Raw genomic sequence first — 18980 nt, 5'->3', positions numbered from 1 at the left:
GTGTGGGGTCACTGCGGGGTGGGTCAGAGACCTTCACCCCCATATGGCTGGGCAGAAACAGGGGATGCAGGAAGTGTGAGATCCTGGAGGAAGTTGGTAGAGAGATTTGCGGGAGATTTGAGAGTGGACCTGTCCTGAGAATGAATGATAGCAGGGAAGGCACCCCTGTGTGACTCCGTGGTCCTTCTGAGTACAGTGGGGGTTAGTTACTGTGCTGTTAGGGTTCCCTTTGTGCGCCGAGCCCCTCCTAGACCTTTGCCCCTCTCAGTCCTAAGCACCCTCTGGTGACTCTGGAGAGCCGTGTAGCCCAGCCTGTCTCAACAGGTTTGTGTCTGGGCTCCCCCTCGCATCCCCTCACTGTGTCTCACACAGTAATACACAGCTGTATCCTCAGGGGTCACTGAGCTCAGCTGCAGGGAGAACTGGTTCTTGTTCGTGTCTCTGGCGATGGAGACGTGGTTCTTGAGGGACGGGCTGTAGTAGGTGTTTCCATTATAACATATGCGCCGCAACCAGAGCAGGCCCTTCCCTGGGGGCTGGTGGATCCATTCCCAGCAGGCACCACTGGTTGTGATGGAGAATCCAGAAACAGAGCAGGTGAAGAAGAGGGTCTGGGAGGGGGCCACCAATCCTGGGCCCGACTCCTGCATCTGCACCTGGGACAGGACACCTGGGGACAAGAAGAATCAGTCACTGTCAGTCCCTGCAGTCACTCCCTCCCCTAGACCCTGTCACATCGGGGATACTCACGCAGGGGGCCTGTCACCAGGCAGAGGAGAAGACCCCCAAAGAATCATCTTCTTTTCGACCACAGCTCTGCCTTCCCCAGAGACTCATCCCTGAGAGAGGAGACCGCTGTGAGCTCCACAGCCAGAGCGTTTGACCCAGGAGCCTGAGAGGAATTTGCATTAGGTGGCTTCCTATGTTATTAGCAGAGACTACATGCAAGGCAAGAGCCCGCAGTGCCGTCCCCTTCCCGCACTTGGTGACTCTGACAGGGATCTGACAGGTTCCTTGATATAAAGCCTCTTACTCGCATGGCCCCTATCCCCGGGTCTGTCCAGGAACCTGCGAGCCCAGTACATGAATCTTCGCAGACTCGCATGCCTGTCTCTGTGTCCACCTCAGTCAGCAGTTTCCAGGGAGTTCGGACCCCAGGAAAGACAGTAGAGTGAACAGAGATGACAGGGACTGGGACCTTTCCTAGAGCCACAGCAACAGAGCAATGGACCCTTCTTAACTCTGTGAAAACGGGTTTCCAACCACCAACTTTAACTTAAGACTTTATTAACATTTTCTTTGCTCTATTTTCATGTCATTAAATTACTATATTTTTTCTTCAGTTATTCCTGATTCATTTCTTTGGTGTTCCACGCCTTCATATAAAGACTAAATAAGATTTCATTTTTCATTTCATCATCCTGTTATTCGTCGATTGCCTCGAGCAGGCCCCAGTAACATCTCTTTCATTCTAGCCCTGAGATTATATTCAAGGCTCTTTAGGAGAATGAGACCCATTATTGTTACTGGTATTTGGCATATTTGGTATGCCACGGGGAGTTTGCCAGACTCTGTCTGATTTTATAGTCTCTGAGTCTTGGCCGTTGATGGGATTACACGGCGCCAGGGGGCCAGGTGGTGGGTGTGACCCCCGCCTACTGGAATTTGGAGGATCTGGGTGGAGGATGCTCGACTCCAATCCGAGTAGGTTTGGAGGTCTTGGCCCCGGAACCCGCGTGGCTTTGTCCCTCTGCCAGTAACTTCATGTGTGCGGAGAGTGGTCTCAGCATGGTGGTGGCTGGTCCTGGAGGTCTTCGGCTGCCGGAGCCCTGGTCGGGGCAGGGAGGAAAGCTCAACCCGCTCCCCTCCAAGGGGCCTCGGCGAGGAACAGCCAGGCGTGGGGGCAGAAAATAAAATTACCTCTTTATAATATTTTTATCGTAAATAAAATACCCTGTATTAGAATTAGTAATTTATAAAAAGGAGTGACAAAAAGCAAATTAGAAATGAATGAAAGTCTGCATCATTCATTTTGTATTTTCTCATTATTAACCTCTGACAAAACAGAAAAGCTTCAAAATTTTAGCAAGGAATGATGAAATATGCAATTTGCTGCAACATGGATGGAACTGGAACATACTACGTTAAATGAAGCAAGTGAGAAGAAGAAAGATAAACACGGGGTATGTGCTGTTTAGGGTAACTGGTTGAGGAAATGCAATGGTGTAAAAGGTGGATGCCCAGTTCCCCCTTGGTCTCAGAGTTTATGGAGAAGAAGGAAAGAAACAGCGTGAAGAGGGAGTGGAGAGGAGATAGATTAGGACCAACGGGGCAGGGGCCAAGGACACTTGGGGACATGGGTGGTGTCAAGGAATGAAGAGAGAGTCACAACATAGACCCCAGACCTGGGCGTATTGTGCCTCCCCTGCTCTGCTCCTGAGCAAAGAATCTTGTTCCTGTCCTTCAGGGCACACGGAACCATGTGGAGGGACAGTGGGGTCAGTCCCCAGGACAGGTCTGCAGCAGTACAGGCAACTGCAGTGAAGAACTGACCTGCATCTCAATTGCAGGCCGAGAACGGGACGTGGTCAGCAGGCCCCGCAGAGTGTCATCTCACATCTGCCAGGGACTGGCCCCTGGGGAACTGAGCTGAAGCAGGGTCAACACCAGGACTAAGAAAACAAGACAGTCACTCGAGAGAGAAGCACTGGATGGGGGACCACAGGCTCGAGAACTGAGTTCTGACTCGCCCCTTCTCACTGCTCTACACCAATGGCCATCAGAAGCGCAGGGGCGGCAACTACAGACATTGACCTGCTCACCACCCAGGGAAGCTGCTCCCTGTCAAGGGTCTCTGCACAGCAGGACTGAGGGGCAACGTCGCTAAAGTAGGTTTATCTCAGGAGTGCTTCTTCTTTTTTTTTTCACTTACAGCAATTATTTTAATTCAGAAATTCAAACACACATTCAGAGAAACTATTCTTAAGATAAGTCCTACTTTAAAAATGGGGTCTCTTTGGGGAGAAAAAAGAAAGAAAAATAATTAGCCAAAAGCAATACCTAAATTACATGATTACATTAGGCTGAATTGGCACATAGTATTTTTGATGCAAACAGCAAAAAGAATCATCGCACAACCCGCTATCATTAAACTGTTTCAAAACTGATATACTCCAGTGAATAAAAGTGTAACAATACCTTTATGATCTAACTGCTCAGAACAGTACTATCAGTGCTTTGTTTAATTTCCTCAGCAACTTTCCCCTTTTATCTCCTACAGCAATTCCTCTGTTGGCTTAACTTAACAAAGTCCAAAGTCTAGGTAGTAATAAAGCTCGATGAGCAGCTACTGGTTACTGATGAGGTTCTTATTCTTTAGGAAACTTGTGCCCATTACTAAACTGGATGACATTTGGTGTATGGTGTATATTCTTCAACATATCAAAAAAAAACACCTCCTTTTTAGACAAGTAGAGTATAATAATTTTGCTCCCGTTCCTTTCGCCATTGCACTGTTTTCCATATTAAGTTGCAATAACTTGAAAACTTAGCAAACAAACAAACAAATAAAAGAACTTTCCAATACACCTGGTAAGATATGATTCAAATGTGTACAGCCGTTAAGTGATAAGGGATCTGAAGAGAACGATCACAAAGATGAAGTCCTAATTCTCGGTGACATAGAATGTACTGGTGATGTTCTGTCCTAAAGAGAATGGAGAAAGTTTTCACTTGAGTTGCTTGTGCTCAGTGAGCACAAGTATTTGTCATGAACATTAGAGAATGGCTGAGGTAGATGTAAGCACCTGACGGGCACGTGGAGGAGTGCTTCTTCTTGAAAGAGGAGAGATAAAGTCTTTACAGGACCCCCCACCTCTTCTCAGCAGCTTTCTGCATTGGTGCTGCCTCACCTCCTATAAAGTGCAGATCATCCTCATCTTGTCCTTGTCCTTAGTCCTTCTGACTTTACCCTTTGTTCCCCACACAGACACATATCTCCCACATCTTTGTTAGGCGTTTGACAACAGTGGGAAACTATGGTCTCCAAGACTGTGGCAGGTGGGCACAAGCTGTGCTGGGCCGTGTGACTCCATGGGGGGATGGGGCTTGTGTGCAGCCCAGTGTGGGGATGCTGAGCCCCAGGTCTGATGGAAGCTGGTACCAGATGCCTCTTTTCTACGTGGTCTCTGGGCGGACACGGCTTCTCTCAAGCCCTAGATTGAGGCACCTTAGGGTGACAAAGAGGGAATTGTTGGGGTGCCATGTGCTGAGGTAGTTCCCCTGGATTTCTCAGGTGGTGGGGCAGTGATCAGCAGGGGAGCAAGGGCTAGAAAAGTCTCCAATGGGGGTTGAAGTCAATCCCACCCTGGTCCTGCGGGTGGGCAGCAGTGTGGGGACAGATGCTGTTGGTGGGCTGTGTGAGATGTTGTCAGACCCTGGGGAAGCTGTGTGCCCTGGTCTGAGGGGATGCAGCAGCCGAGTGTTGGCTCTGCAGGGAACAGTGTGGACGGCAGCTGTGGATGGAGAGTGTGGACTACATGGGACTGAGAAGACCTGGTTGCTGGAAATCTCTTGGGGACACATTCTGTTTCAGTGCAGTAGAGAAATTGATGTATTTACTAATTTTTAATCTCCTAATTGTTTCATTTTCTGTTTTCCTTCCAAGCTAGGTCCTGGTTGTTTGGCTACTTCTGGTCCTTCAGGTCTGCTTTATGACTTATGACATACACATCCCTATCCTGAGGTCCGAACTCCCTGGAAACTGCTGACTGAGGTGGACACAGAGACAGGCATGCGAGTCTGCGAGGATTCACGTACTGGGCTCGCAGGTTCCTGGACAGACCCGGGGACAGGGGCCATGCGAGTAAGAGGCTTTATATCAAGGAACCTGTCAGATCCCTGTCAGAGTCACCTAGTGCGGGAAGGAGACGGCACTGCGGGCTCTTTCCTTGCATGTAGTCGAACTGTATTTGATACCCAGCATCCCATATGCTCCCCTGTGCCCCATCAGGAGGGATTCCTGAGTGCAGAGCCAGGAGAAATTCCTTAGCACCACAAGGTATGGCACTCAAACTAAAAAAGAAGTGCTCTGAAAGTTAGAATTCTGAGCAGGTTTCAGCCTGTGTGATCTTCACAACTAAACAAACTCTTACCTGGTGAAGAGGAGAGATGGGGCCGGGCTGCTGGGGAGAGTCACAGTCCAGGTAACCCCAAGATCCCTGGGCCCCAGTCACTCCAGGGAAGCATAGAAATCATAGAAAACACAAATTGTTTACAACCTTTCATTCCTCAGACCATTGTTTTTCATGAGGGTTTAGGTGTGTAATTCGGGGAACACCCAGGATTGCTAAGAGACAATCCTGACACTGTGGTCAGGGATCCCTCCTGGCATTACTCTTGGAGACTATCAGTGTAGGGGATCAAACCAGGTCAGCTCGGCGCAGGGCAAGCCCCTGAGTCCTAAACTGCCTCCACACTGAGGCCACTGTTAACTGGGTTGTTCAGAGGAGTCACTGGTCTGGGTATCAGTGCCTGTTCTCACTAGATACCTGTTATCAGCACTACATACAAATATCCAAGGTTTTCCCTGTTAATATACACTGTGTAATAGACATGCTATCAAATATATTGCATGATTTATCCGAAATATGAACATGAAAAAATATTATTTCAATTATCACCGGGTTGGAGCGATAGCCTAGTGGGTAGGGTGTTTGCATTGCACATGGCTGACTGGGCCAACCTGCGTTCGATTCCTCCGCCCCTCTCAGAGAGCCCAGCAAGCTACTGAGAGTATCTCACTGCACAGCAAAGCCTGGCAAGCTACCCGTGACATATTTGATAAGCCAAACACAGTAACAAGTGTCACAATGGAGACGTTACTGGGCCCGCTCGAGAAAATCAATGAACAACAGGAGTGACAGTGACAATTATCACATAGTAATTTCATGGTATAGTATCAGGTTTATCTGGAACTTTTCATGTCAAATCAACTCCACATCCCAACAAAAGCTCTGGAGGCCTACACTGTGTACATGTTCAAAACAGGAACCTTTTATACAGAAGGAAAACATGCAAATGAGCCTCTCTCTGTCATGACGAAAACCCAGCCCAGCCTCAGCTCCCGGAGTCGAGTCAGGTCAGGGGTTCCCAAGGGCTCTATCCTGACTCACACAGAACCAACATGGCGTGTGGGCTGAGCTGGCTTCTCCTGGTGGCTGTGTTAGGAGGTAACTCATGGGTGACAGAGACACGGAGCGTGGGACAGACAGGAGAGGCAGATCCTCTGTGTGAGGAGAGTTTCCTGACCAGAATGTCTTTGTGTTTGCAGGGGTCCAGTGTGAGGAGCAGCTGGTGGAGTCTGGGGGAGACTTGGTGCAGCCCGGGGGGTCCCTGAGACTCTCCTGTGCAGCCTCTGGATTCACTATTAGTAACCAAGGGATGAACTGGGTTCGCCAGGCCCCAGGGAAGGGCCTGGAATGGATTTCATACATTAGGTCTGATAGTAGTTTTACAAGCTATGCTGACTCTGTGAAGGGCCGATTCGTCATCTCCAGGGACAACAGCAAGAACATGCTCTATCTGCAAATGAGCCGCCTGAGGGAGGAGGACACGGCCCTTTACTTCTGTTGGAGAGACACAGTGATGGGAAGGCCCTATGGGCCCAGACACAAACCACCTGCAGGCAGAAGCAGGGTAAGCTTCAGAGGCTCAGGCCCCTAGGAGGCTCTGAGGACTCTCCCCTGAGGAAACGTTTGTCATAACCAGATGAGCTGTTTTTCTGTGGTCGAGGCGAACATCACACTTTGCTCTCAAACACACAGACTTCATCCACACTGACCTTTCCCTCTACCTCGTTATACTATCCCTGGAATCCTGCTCTCTGGGATGGTTTGAACTTTGTCTCCTCATCTGTTCTTGAGATGGACAGTCAATGTTTCCATTCCCTCTGCACCCCTCAGACATTGTAGTGGACAAACCAGCCCCTGTGGCACGTGCAACTCTGACCCTGCTCAGTGAGACAAGAGGGAGAACCCATGGGAACCCACATCCCTTCCTGCACCACAGTAGTCCTGGGTGAGTCCTGACACGGGCTTCCAGTGCCCACAGGGAGACACCCTGAGCAGTGGGACAATCCACCTCTCCTCAGGGATGAGTCTGACTCTCTCAGAACTGGGTTCCATACAATGTGTCTCCAACAGTCACTCATGCCCATGAGCTCATCCTCAGACTGCTCAGTGCTCTTTAAACTGTGCTCAACGGTGGCTTTCTTCATCTCATTTCTTAAACTGCAAGTCGGATTACTTTGATAAGTTGCTCATAGAACTTTAAAAGGTCTCTTTTATTGTTCATTGCTGATGTGTTTGCCAGAAGATTAAAGAGAGTGAGAGCAATAAGATGCATGGGGCGGGTGTGCGGAAGGACCAAGTGGCAAGTCTGTGTCTGAGCACGCACAGAATCTCTGAGTCTCATCACACAGAACCCTACCCTGAGCTCCTGGAGGCCAGGGTACATACAGCCTCGGAGTGCATCTGCCACAGTCCATTGACCTCACTCTCCACTCGCCCCACCCAAGTAGCGAATTGGGGGATTAGGATTTCAATGTTTACCCTCAAACAATGGCTGACCCCCTGAAGCTGCTCTCCTGGTGACCTTTCAAAGTCACTTTTAACAACAAGTTCACCACTAAGTCTGATTAAATTGAAAGTGGTATAATGGTTCAATATCAGTGACAAGACTGAAACTGTTTCTTCTTGTGAATCACAGTCTCACCCAAGGACCAAATGACTGTGACTGTGGCGGCTCCAGGGCTGCCCTGCGGGGGGCGCTCACACCCACTCAGCAGAGGTGTAGCCCAGGAGCAGGAGCACAGGGCTGGGAGGGTTTCTCTTCCAGGGTCCCGAGTTCCTGTTGGAACAGCAGCAGCACCAGAAACACTCTTATGACAGGTCAACAGGATCGTGTGCCCCAGTGCGAGTTTCTGTGTAACCCCGAGTCACTGTGAGAACTGACCCAACTCAGGGCAGTCAAGACCATATTAATAATGGTTTCTGGGTGTGAGGACCCTCACCCAATGGAGAGTGGGCAGGTGGGAGTGAATTCGGGTGGTTCCAAATGTGGTCCCTGCTGGCCCATGATCAGACAAGCAGATCTCCCAGGCAAGGACAGGCCCAAGGGTCTCTGTGCCTTTCTGACTCCCAGTGACTTTTACATGGCACCATGGTCCAAGGGAGACCCTGGTCTTTAGCGCTTTGCTGAGGAACCTCCCAAACTCTCAGAGCTGAGCTCTGATCTCAGCCATCCAGAGTTTGTAGGCCTGTGATTACATTGCTTCCCCGCTTAGAACATGACCATAGTGGAATATTTCCTGTCCTCAGACAAATCAAATGGAGAATAATTATATGCATTCTTACAGTATTGCCAAAGAATATATCTGAAAGATCCAGTGATGCCCAAAAGACAAGGCAGGGAAAGTTGAGCAGAGAGTTGGTCAGGGATGTGAGACGAGAATCCTGGGAATGCTGAGAAATGTTCAGATGCACGGTACTTGCCTTGTAGTAGAAAAGATCTCCACCTCTGTTCAGTTTCAGCCTCCCTCATGCTACAGCTTCAACTAAAGACAGAGTCATTACTATACGTGTCCTCCTGAGTCATGGACGCATCCTGCTGAGTAATAGTAGGAGTTCATGCTGACTCACTGTACGTGGTCCTGCTGAGTCAGTGTATGTGGTCCTCCTCAGTCATTGCTGTAGGTGGTTCCTCGAGGTGCCAAGTGTTTGAAGTGACACAGAAAAAAATAATGAACCGAAAAAAATGAATGGAACTTCAGGTCAAGTAGATAGTTCAGAGGTCAAGGTGCTTGCATTGCAGGCCGTTGGTGCTGGTCCAATACCAACAGCCGTATGGTTCCAGGACACACACCGGGAACACTGTGCTTGGTGCTGCATCATACATAGGACAGACAAGGCTTAGGATCCCCCGGTCAGGACACTGATACCAGGGACATGGTCAGTAGGCAGAGGCACATCCCTGTCCCAATTCAAACCCCTCATCAGTAAGAACAAACCTTCTAAGAATGACCTTAAATCATTAAGAGTATATCTGCTCCAGGTGAAGGAATTTTCACCCAAGGTATGTAAATGAATAATCTACTGTGAAATAGAGTTGACATGAATTGGAGCCAGACACGTCAGAACACAGTGGGAAAATTACACTGTCTCTTAGACCCTATGTTTTGCATTCACAGTGGGAGAACAGGAGCCACTACACAGGGACACAAAAGGGAAGGGGCCAGAAACTTCTGAAATTAGGATTCTCATTTCCACTCTCTTGGACTGGAGTGGTAGCACAGCGGTAGGGCATTTGCTTTGCATGCAGCCAGCCTGGCTGATCTGGGTTCGATTCCTCCACCCCTCTCGGAGAGTCTGGCAAGCTACTGAGAGTGTCTGGCCCGCACGGCAAAGCCTGGCAAGCTACCCATGATGTATTCGATATGCCAAACACAGTAACAAGTCTCAAAATGGAGATGTTACTGGGCCTGCTTGAGAAAATCGATTTTCACTCTCAGACTTTCCTGTGCTGATTTATCCACTCAATCCCTGCTCCGTCCTCATAAAACATCCTCAACCTGATGGGACTATAGTCCCTCTCTGGAAGTTTATGGGACTGGTGGGCTGGTTGAGTCTTCCGTGTTGTTCATTTTAACTGAGTGGAGCTCTTTGGCACTATTGCTGCAACATGGCAAGATGCCATCGCTGACAACATTGACAAGGAATAGGATCGACTGTTTCAGCATCTCCATGATTGTGCGAGGAACGTCAAGAGAGAGATAGCCACCAAAAAAAACTGTCTTTAAAAACTCTTGAGTTTATTCGCCAACATGGTTTGGCACATGCCTCAGGTAACCGCCAGCGAACGTCTGAGCTCACAAAGCAGTGCAGAGATGCGATCAAGGAAGACCTCAAAGAGAGAAGAGCAGCAGTGCTGGTAGATGTGGCAGAATCCAGGAAAAGCATTCATAACACCCGCCTGTTCTTCGCCAACTACAAGACCAAGATGAATGCCCAACAATGTCCTGATGGAATTATCACACCTTCAAGAAAGGCAATGGAGAAGATTATCCATGACTTCTACTCAGATCTCTTTGAGACCCATGTCCATCTGCCTACAAACCAAATTCCGCAGGATGGATATGTCATTCCCAATGTTGTTCTGCCTCTGCAGAGAAAGGAGGGGACTCGGGGAAGGCTGGTGTGTGGGCTCCTTGGAAGGAGGTGCTGACTGTGGTTCAGAACACTCAGGCCTCTTCCTGGGGCCCTGTGAGAGTCATGCCTTTTCCTCCAGTACAGGAAATGTGCTTAGGAGATCTCAGGAAACAGGAACTGCTGAGGGGGAATCGGCAGCTGGGGAGGAGAGTCCCCGTGTCTCAGGTCCCTGAGGACCAAACCCAGCACTTCCAGGACCTCTACTCTCTAGACAGACCCCTGACCCTCCGTGTCCCTGTGTGTTCACGTCTATTGTCCCTGTGTAAGATCTAACTTTTAGGCAAACAGTCATTGTTTGTTCAGAAAATTCAGAAAGAGCTAGGTCCAACTCATGGTCAATAAAATTTAGAGGTTTACTCACATGCTCAACTTTGATGAAAATTCTTTCACTGGAGCTGCTTCATTCTGAAATATACAAAGTATCTATGGGTTGGATTTGTGAATTCTCCTTAGTGATGAGTCTGTTGGGATAAGGAAGTGCTTCTTCCTAGATGACCTTCTTCTGGTGTGGTTGGCCTGTCAAGGAGCACCTAAACCTGCACTGCCCTCTATATAACTTCCCACCCAGAAGAGAAGGCACCTTCCTCTGGACTGTTGCTGAAGTACAGAGAGAGATACTGAGCCTTTCCCTCAGATGAAGTCTGGCCTTGTGAGCCCCATTCTGTGTCTCAGACCCTGATCCTCTGAGAGGAAGTCAGGAGGATCAGCGTCCCTGTCATCTCCTCACCCAGCGCAGCTGCCTCCCCTCAGGTTTCTAACACACTCAGGATGTGTTTGTCACACTGTGTATCTCACACAGTAATACAAGGAAGTGTCCTCACTGCTCAGCCTGCTCAGTTCCATGTAAGCTGTGTCCTTGGATTTGTCTGAAGTGAGTGTGAGTCTGCCCTGGAACTTCTGTGCATAGTTTGTACCACCATCCCTAAGGTGTATCCACTGATGTCCCAGGTTTTCCCACCTCAGCCCCTGACTGTACCAGCTGCACCTGGGAGTTCACACCTGTGGACAGCAGACAGGAGTGGGTGGACTCCACTTGATTTGTCCCGTTCCCTCAGCCCAAGGCATGGGGAAGCTTACCTGCAGCCATTGCCACCAGGAAGAGAATTTTCCAGGTCCAGTCCATGGTGGGGGCCGTGCACTCAGGGGCTTCTGAAGGTGTCGGTGTGCTTGGTGTGTGAGGTTGTCAGGACACAGACAAATCTGTATTTAACTCAGTGTCCCTCGTGTAATTTGCATATTCATGAGGAGGTAGAATTCATAGCTGAAGGCCTGGTCAAACCTGAGAAGGGGCTGGTGGAAACCACCGGGTCCATGCTCAAAGGGAGTGAAGAGGTCCACATTCTGATCCTTGTTTGAGGAGATGAGACCCTGCCCTGTCCCAGGACCCTCTGCACACAGAGCTCCCCCTCTGGAGGGCCAAGCCCTTTCAGGACCTTCCCCTCAGGGCCGTCCACATCTGTATAGCCTGCACACATCTGGACACACCTGGGCTTTGAGGTTATTTCTGGGATCCTTTCTCTCTCTGTATCTCTCCCCCCAAAGAATACTACTCAAGGGATAACTTCCCAAGGGATACTACAATGACACTACAAAACCATCCTACTGCCCCAGTGGTTTCTATTGGAGATAATAAGAATCCAGAAACACCCCCTGCATACAGGTCCTACTGCCTTATGTTCCTCCCCAAACGAAAGTGTGCACAATTTAACTTTCTGTGTCTTATACATATTTTAATCTTGATTTTCTTGAGAAAGCAAAATTTAGATTTATGGAAGAAGGAAATCCATGCTGAGGAGATTTTTGCATCTCTGCACCCAATTCTCCCATGTCTACACCCCTTCTAGCCTGAAACTTGGTGCTCTTGGGACTTCGCGCCTCCTGCAACCTGGTCCCCACACTGCAGGGAAAGCCTCTGGGCTCTCAGGGGATTCAACCTTTTGGCATCTCTCAGACAGGACTGAATCCTGGTACTTCATTTCAGAAGCCGTGTTCACGAGTCATATTTTTTTATGGGCTTTTTGGTTTAGTTTTGAGCCACACTCAGTTGTTCTGAGGGCTTATTCCTGGCTCTGTGTTCAGGAATCACTCAGATAGATGCATCATAGGAAAATATTGGCAGAACAAGTAATTTTATATATATATATATATGGATTAAAAGGTGACAGTGAGTGTTCCTTGCTGAGATTATGTATAAATAATACAAGAAATACTTAATTCACTCAAATAAGAATAGTAAAAACCAAACTAAAAGAGGATTTAAGTCTTTAAGTAAAGACTTTAATATAAACAAAAATATATTGTAGCACTGTCACTGTCCTCCCTTTGTTCATCTATTCACTCGAGCGGGCACCAGTGACGTCTCCATTGTGGGACTTTTTGTTACTTTTTGGGCATTTTGAATAAGCCACGGGTAGATTGCCAGGCTCTGCTGTGTGGATGAGATACTTTTGGTAGCTTGCCGGGCTCTCCGATAGGGATGGAGGAATCAAACCTGGGTTGTCTGCGTGCAAGGCAAATGCCCTACCTGCTGTGCTATCGCTCCCCTGAACAAAACTATATTAAATTTGTTAAATTTATAAGATGTTTTCAAAAACCAAGCTTGAGTCTAGTACAGATGCCAAAAATTTTATCATAATTTTTTACTTTTTTTTATAAAGTAGGAGTAATGCTATTTATTCAGCAGTTGATTAAGCTGATTGAATTGGTCATGAACTCCACATTGATTTTTTAAAATTCAGAATCCTAATTTTATTTTACTTTTTATCATTATTTTTATTCCTTCTTTTTTTGTTGATTCACCATGAGATACAGTTACAAAGCTTTCATGTTTGAGCTTTGGTCATACAATCATCAAACACCCATCTCTTCACCAATGCACATTTTCCACCACCAAAATTCCCAGTGTTCCCCCCGGCCCCTTTACCAACTCTTCCTCTGTCTGTGTGGCAGACAATTTCCCCCATATACTCTCTCTACTTTGGTTACATTTGATATTTCAACGTCAGTCCCACCACCACTCAAACCTGCTGAAAAAAGCAATGCTAGATGATTTGTTTTGTATTGATTTTATGAATAGAATATAATTTCTAGGAAACTAAAAATAAAAATAACAATAAAATAAAATATAATAGGTCACACAAGCTTTCTCGAAGGAGGGAGAAAAATGAGGACAAGCTGTTCTATATCTTACATGAATATCAAAGAGAAATCCATAAAAAAAAAACAACCAGGAAAGCACCGATTAATACTCACCCTGCCGGGCGTTGGATTCCTGGGGGTCTGGTGGGGTGAGTGTGGGTGACAGGGAGGACAGATCACAGGGAGGGGGTTGGGAGTGTGAGGGTGTCACTGAGAGTGGAGCTGCTCTGGGAGTGATGGGGAAGGGTCCTAGGAAAGACGCTGGAACTGGTCATGTATGGGAATGGGTGGGGTGATGGGGGCTGAGTGTCTCTGTATTGTGGCAGAATATTGCCCCATGTGGGCTTCTAGCACATGATGACCCTCTTTTCACCTGGTGGGTCTGAGGCCTTTTCTGAAGTGGCTCCCTAGTGCCTTCTGGTGGCCGGCAGAGTCCCTGCAGCCCCTCTTATTGTCTGCGGGGTCCTTCAGAGTCCCACAATTTCCAGTGTGAATAGAAGAAGACAGTCCTCAGCACCATCAGGGACAGGAAGTGTGAGCACTGGCAATGAGTCCAGCCTGACACACCAGTTTCCGGATAGGGGAAATCCTGCGAAGGGCCGAATAGAGGAAGTCCTGCGAAGAGAGAGTAAAGGGTCACACTACAAACACAGAAATGCTGAGAAAGGAAGAATTAACTTGTGAAAATCAATATCACTGTCAGTAGATTACTCCAGCTGTTTGATTCATAGGCCAGTAGAATTTGCGAGGACCAGTAAGGATCAATATGCATGAATATAGGCTGGGTATTTGAAATCTTGTGAAAATTTGAATGATAAATGTCTCTGAACAGAAATAAAGCTTCTTGTACTGTCTTTGAATTCAGTGACTTTGAATATTATCTGAACATTTTTTCTCAAGGAAATAGATTTTTTTTTCTTTAAGGTGTGTCATATCCATGCCGGGATCTGGATTTTATAGTCTCTGAGTCTTGGCCGCTGATGGGATTACACGGAAAATCCCGATCCCGGAACTGCGTGGCCGCAAATCCGCGCGACATCTTACCAGGACTTTTTTTATGACATCTTATTGTCTCATTCCTACTTTGGACAAACTTGCAGGCTATCGAATGTAGCCTGCCCACAGGGCAGAGTCTGGCAAACTCCCCGTGGCGTACCAAATATGCCAAATACCAGTAACAATGATGGGTCTCATTCTCCTAAAGAGCCTTGAATATAATCTCAGGGCTAGGATGAAAGAGACGTTACTGGGGCCTGCTCGAGGCAATCGACGAATAACGGGATGATGAAATGAAATGAAATGAATATCCATGCCAATCAGGTTCCAAATGGACTAAAATCAGATGCAGGAGGAATAAATTTTTATTTCTGCCTCCTTCTCTGCACCTCAGCTCATATGACCCCTGTCTGGGGTACATACAAGTTACTGGAAAACTGGGAACCTGGGGGGAAGAGGCCCAGTCCCAATACAAGTGGCTTGGAGATCTCATTCACAGCCCTAACTGCATCTTTTCTTTCAAGATTTGTGGGTCTCTGAAATAAGGCCAATAAATGAGCTTATATAGTTGAGCTGGAGGTGGTTTGTGGGTGTGGCTCCAACGTACCTAATATTTATCCATTTAATTTCATGGTAAACATAGCCCCAAGTTGCTGGGGTCTGGCCAAGGGCACAGCAGCAATTTTGGGGTATCTGGAAGCCTGAAGGCACCATCATGCTATTGATGAAATCGCCCCACAGGTACAGGTTGACCTGCTAGAGGCACCATACCCCCAAATAAATTTATTATATATATGAATTAATACGACACATGTAAGTAAATAAGAAATAATTTACTTATGGAACGAATAGGGTGAGAATCTGTCTGAGTTCATCATGTCGAACAAGACCATCCATGGTAACTCACAGTTCCAGAAGGCTGAATCTAAACGTTGCACTTGGGAGTCTCTGGTTGGACTTTTCCACAACATAATTGACCACATCATATTCAAGTGACAGTTTTGCCTGACCGATGTCGTTGTTGTTCCACAATTCCAAATGGGATCGGACCACCAACTCCTTTGTGCAAAATTATATTTCACGGAGTGGGGAGAAAGGACTACAAAGTTTAAGAAGAGAACTCCCAGAACAATCACCAACTGGGTGCTCTTTGGCACTATTGCGGCAACATGGGAAAATGCCGTTGTTGACAATATTGACGAGGAATAGGATCGACTGGTTCAGCACCTCCATGATTGTGCGAGGAACGCCAAGAGAGAGATAGTCACAAAAAAAAAAAACTGTTTTAGAAAATTCTTGAGCTTATTTGCCAACGTGGCTTGGTGTAAGCCTCAGGCAACCGCAAAGGAACGACTGAGCTCGCAAAGTAGTGCAGAGAAGCAATAAAGGAAGACCTCAAAGAGAGATTGTGACATGAAGGACAGTCCAAACACAGAATCTGGTCATCATCATGTGAGACATCATTCCTCCTTTATTGATCTCTAGGAACCTGTATTATGGGTTATCTCTCTTTTTCTTTCTCCCTGTCTCGGTCTCTCTCTTTCTTGCTCGCTCACTCTCTCTGGTTTATGAATTGCAATACACACACTGAAAGGTTATCATGTATATCCCTTTTCCTACTTTCAACACTCAGTTCTTGTCCAGAGTGACCCTATATACCTATTCCTGTCATACTAGTCCTTCTCTGTCCTTCAGCCCCCACACACTTGAAGCAAGTTTCCAACCCTTGACTAGTCATTAAGGCCTCTGTGTATCCTGGCACTTAATATTAATCTCTTAGAAAAGTATAAATCCCACGGAAGAGTGCAATTATTCGGTATCTATCCCTTTCCTTCTGAGACATTTCACTCAGCCTGAAATCTCCATGTCCATCCATTTATAAGCGAATTTCATGATTTCATTATCCCTGGTGGCCACATAGTATTCCATTATGTAGATATACTGTATTACATCCAGTTGTCTATTCTCAGACACTCTGGTTTTTTCTTAGTTGGGTATTGTGAATGCAATATTGTGATGCAGTAAACATAGGTGTGCAAATATATTTCCAAATTAGTATTTTGGGTCCTTTGGAGTCGATACAAACAGTGGAATTTCTGGGTCATATGGAAGGTCAATTCTACATATATTGGGAAGTATCCAAGATTTTTCCAAAGAGGTCTATCCCTTTGATTAATTACAACCAGCAGAGAAGAAATATTAGATTTCCCTCACATGTATGCCAACACAGAATGTTTTGGTTCCTTGTGATGTATGCCCTTCTCCCTGGTATGAGGTTATATCTCATTATTGTTTTAATTTGCATTTCTCTGATAAGAGCTGTGGAGAATTTCTTCATTCAATTATCTGCCTCAAAGTCTACTTTAAAGATGTTATCTATTAAAACTCCCATTTCAGATGGGAGTTATTTTTCTTGATAAGATCTATAAGTGCTTTATGTATGTTTTATTAATCTTACATCAGATAAGGCATGGGCAGATATTTCTCCCCAGGTTTTTGGTTGTCTTTTGATTCTTATAATCATTTCATTTACATTGATTGTGTCATTTAAAAATGAGAGACTCAGAACACAAAAAGTATGAAATGGGTGAAAACTTTGGCTCCACGTTCATTCCAAAATTATTAGGTTACATGAAGAAAAATGAAACAAGAATTCAGAGACCATATGTTTGAACTCAGCAGAGAGTAACTGCTTGTGGGCAACACAAAACGTTTTGTCAACGTCTGACCATAATCACAAACACAAAGTCACCTTCAATGTTGGGTGCACAAACAGCCTAGAGTGTTGGTGAATCCTCAGGTGGAATTGTGAACAGTGTGGGTGAATCATTGCAGATCCAGAGTCGGGACACACCTCACATGTCTTCACAGAGCAGGGCCTCACTCAGCCTCTGTGCACACAGCGAAGTGCTAGGATGTGGTTCCTCCTTCCAAAAGCACAAGCGAAACAAGATCAGCTCTGGACTCACTCCCCACTGCCTTCTCAGAGAGTCGCCAGGGCTCAGCACTTCCCCATCAGACAAGATAAGCCTCGGGTACTTTATGTGCCTCCTGGAAACCCAAAAGCATTAACTAGTGGAGATGATCACAGTCATGTTCACTGCAGTACAGTAGCCAAGATGTACACACAATACACAACTGCAGCTCTCAGTTCTGTCTGTGTTTCCTCATTCAGCCGTGGAGTCCGTTCTTTCTCTCTTTCAGTTCTGTTTGAGGGACAGTGATCATTGTTTCTTTCCTTCTCTCCCTGAGAGTCCTGAGTCTCCCTGTTAGTGTTTGCATCAGATCAGAGAGCACTGAGAGGATTGTTGCTATCTGCCCACCCACAGAGCATCGGATGTTCTGATGTTCTTACCTGAATACAGTCTAAATTCATTAAACAATAAAATTATTTTCATTGTTCCTGCTGCTCTGTGGGAGCTAAGCGTGTAAGTGCCCGGTGGTCTGGGTATGGATTGGGTGAAGTTTCTCACTCTACTCACCTAGGGCTGTGACTCTAGGAACTTCTGGCAGCGACAAAGTCTGTGGTGTTTTCTCAGTGGGCCTGAGAGGGCCAGAGGTCAGGTGGCAGAAATAACCGTGGGTTCTGCTGCTGACAGGTCCTGTGACATTCCCCAGGGGACAATATCATGAAATTTTAGAAATTAAGCCCACGAGTTTCAGGAACATAAACTCTAAGTCCAAGTGTATAGAATTGAGAGCCCAAATAAATCTTTAGATCTTTTATGGTGAAACTTTGGAAAAGGATTCAATCCCAAGGAGTAAAGCAAGGAAAATCTCTTCAACAAATGGTGCTGGGAAAACAAAACCACATACAAAAACAACCATAGAAGACAGAATTGAATCCATCTCTAACGCCAGATACAGAATTTAATTGAAAGTGGACTTATGGTCTAGCTTTGACAGCAGAATCTTTAAAATACACAGAGGAAAAACCTCAGAAGTTCTCTCCATGAAACAATCTTAGAAGGCTCATTTCACTCTATTGCAGAGATAAGAGAAATTAATATAAATAAATGGGACTAAATCAATTAAAATTTTTGAAGGACAATATAAATGACATTAAAATTCAGATACCTTACTTCTTCGGAGAAAATGTGTACCCACCAAACATCAGATCCAAACTAGTATCTAAGATATTTATAGAAGTCACCAAGGTCAATTTTAGAACAAATCACCTAACATAAAATGGTGGTGGGAATAAACAGATACTTTCCTAAAGGAACATTCCTATGGTCTGTGTAGGCATATGAAATATTTTCTATCAACACTCACTCTGAGGGAAATGTTAATATAAAGGACAATGGTGGTGGGTGTGACCCCCACCTACTGGAATTTGGAGGATCTGGGTGGAAGATGCTCAACTCCAATTCGAGTAGGCTTGGAGGTCTCGGAGAGTGGTCTCAGCAAGGTACTGGCAGAGGGACAAAGCCACGCGGGTTCCGGGGCCGAGACCTCCAAGCCTACTCGAATTGGAGTTGAGCATCTTCCACCCAGATCCTCCAAATTCCAGTAGGCGGGGGTCACACCCACCACCTGGCCCCCTGGCGCCGTGTAATCCCATCAGCGGCCAAGACTCAG

At 46.5% G+C, this 18980-nt stretch overlaps 1 gene segment (V, D, J or C); it reads right to left on the bottom strand.

Annotated features, from left to right (window-relative positions):
• Positions 1-317: 317 nt before the first annotated feature.
• The window catches only part of LOC130016777 (immunoglobulin heavy variable 4-30-4-like), a 32317-nt gene continuing 13654 nt past the window's right edge, over positions 318-18980 (bottom strand). The window contains 1 exon segment of the V gene segment in view: positions 318-670. Within this exon segment, the coding sequence occupies positions 318-670 (353 nt within the window).

Source organism: Sorex fumeus, unplaced genomic scaffold, assembly GCF_029834395.1.
Source record: "Sorex fumeus unplaced genomic scaffold, SorFum_2.1 ptg000167l, whole genome shotgun sequence".
NCBI classification, from domain to species: domain Eukaryota; kingdom Metazoa; phylum Chordata; class Mammalia; order Eulipotyphla; family Soricidae; genus Sorex; species Sorex fumeus.
The sequence above is the reverse complement of the archived record's forward strand: the minus strand, read 5'-3'. Positions and strand labels throughout refer to the sequence as shown.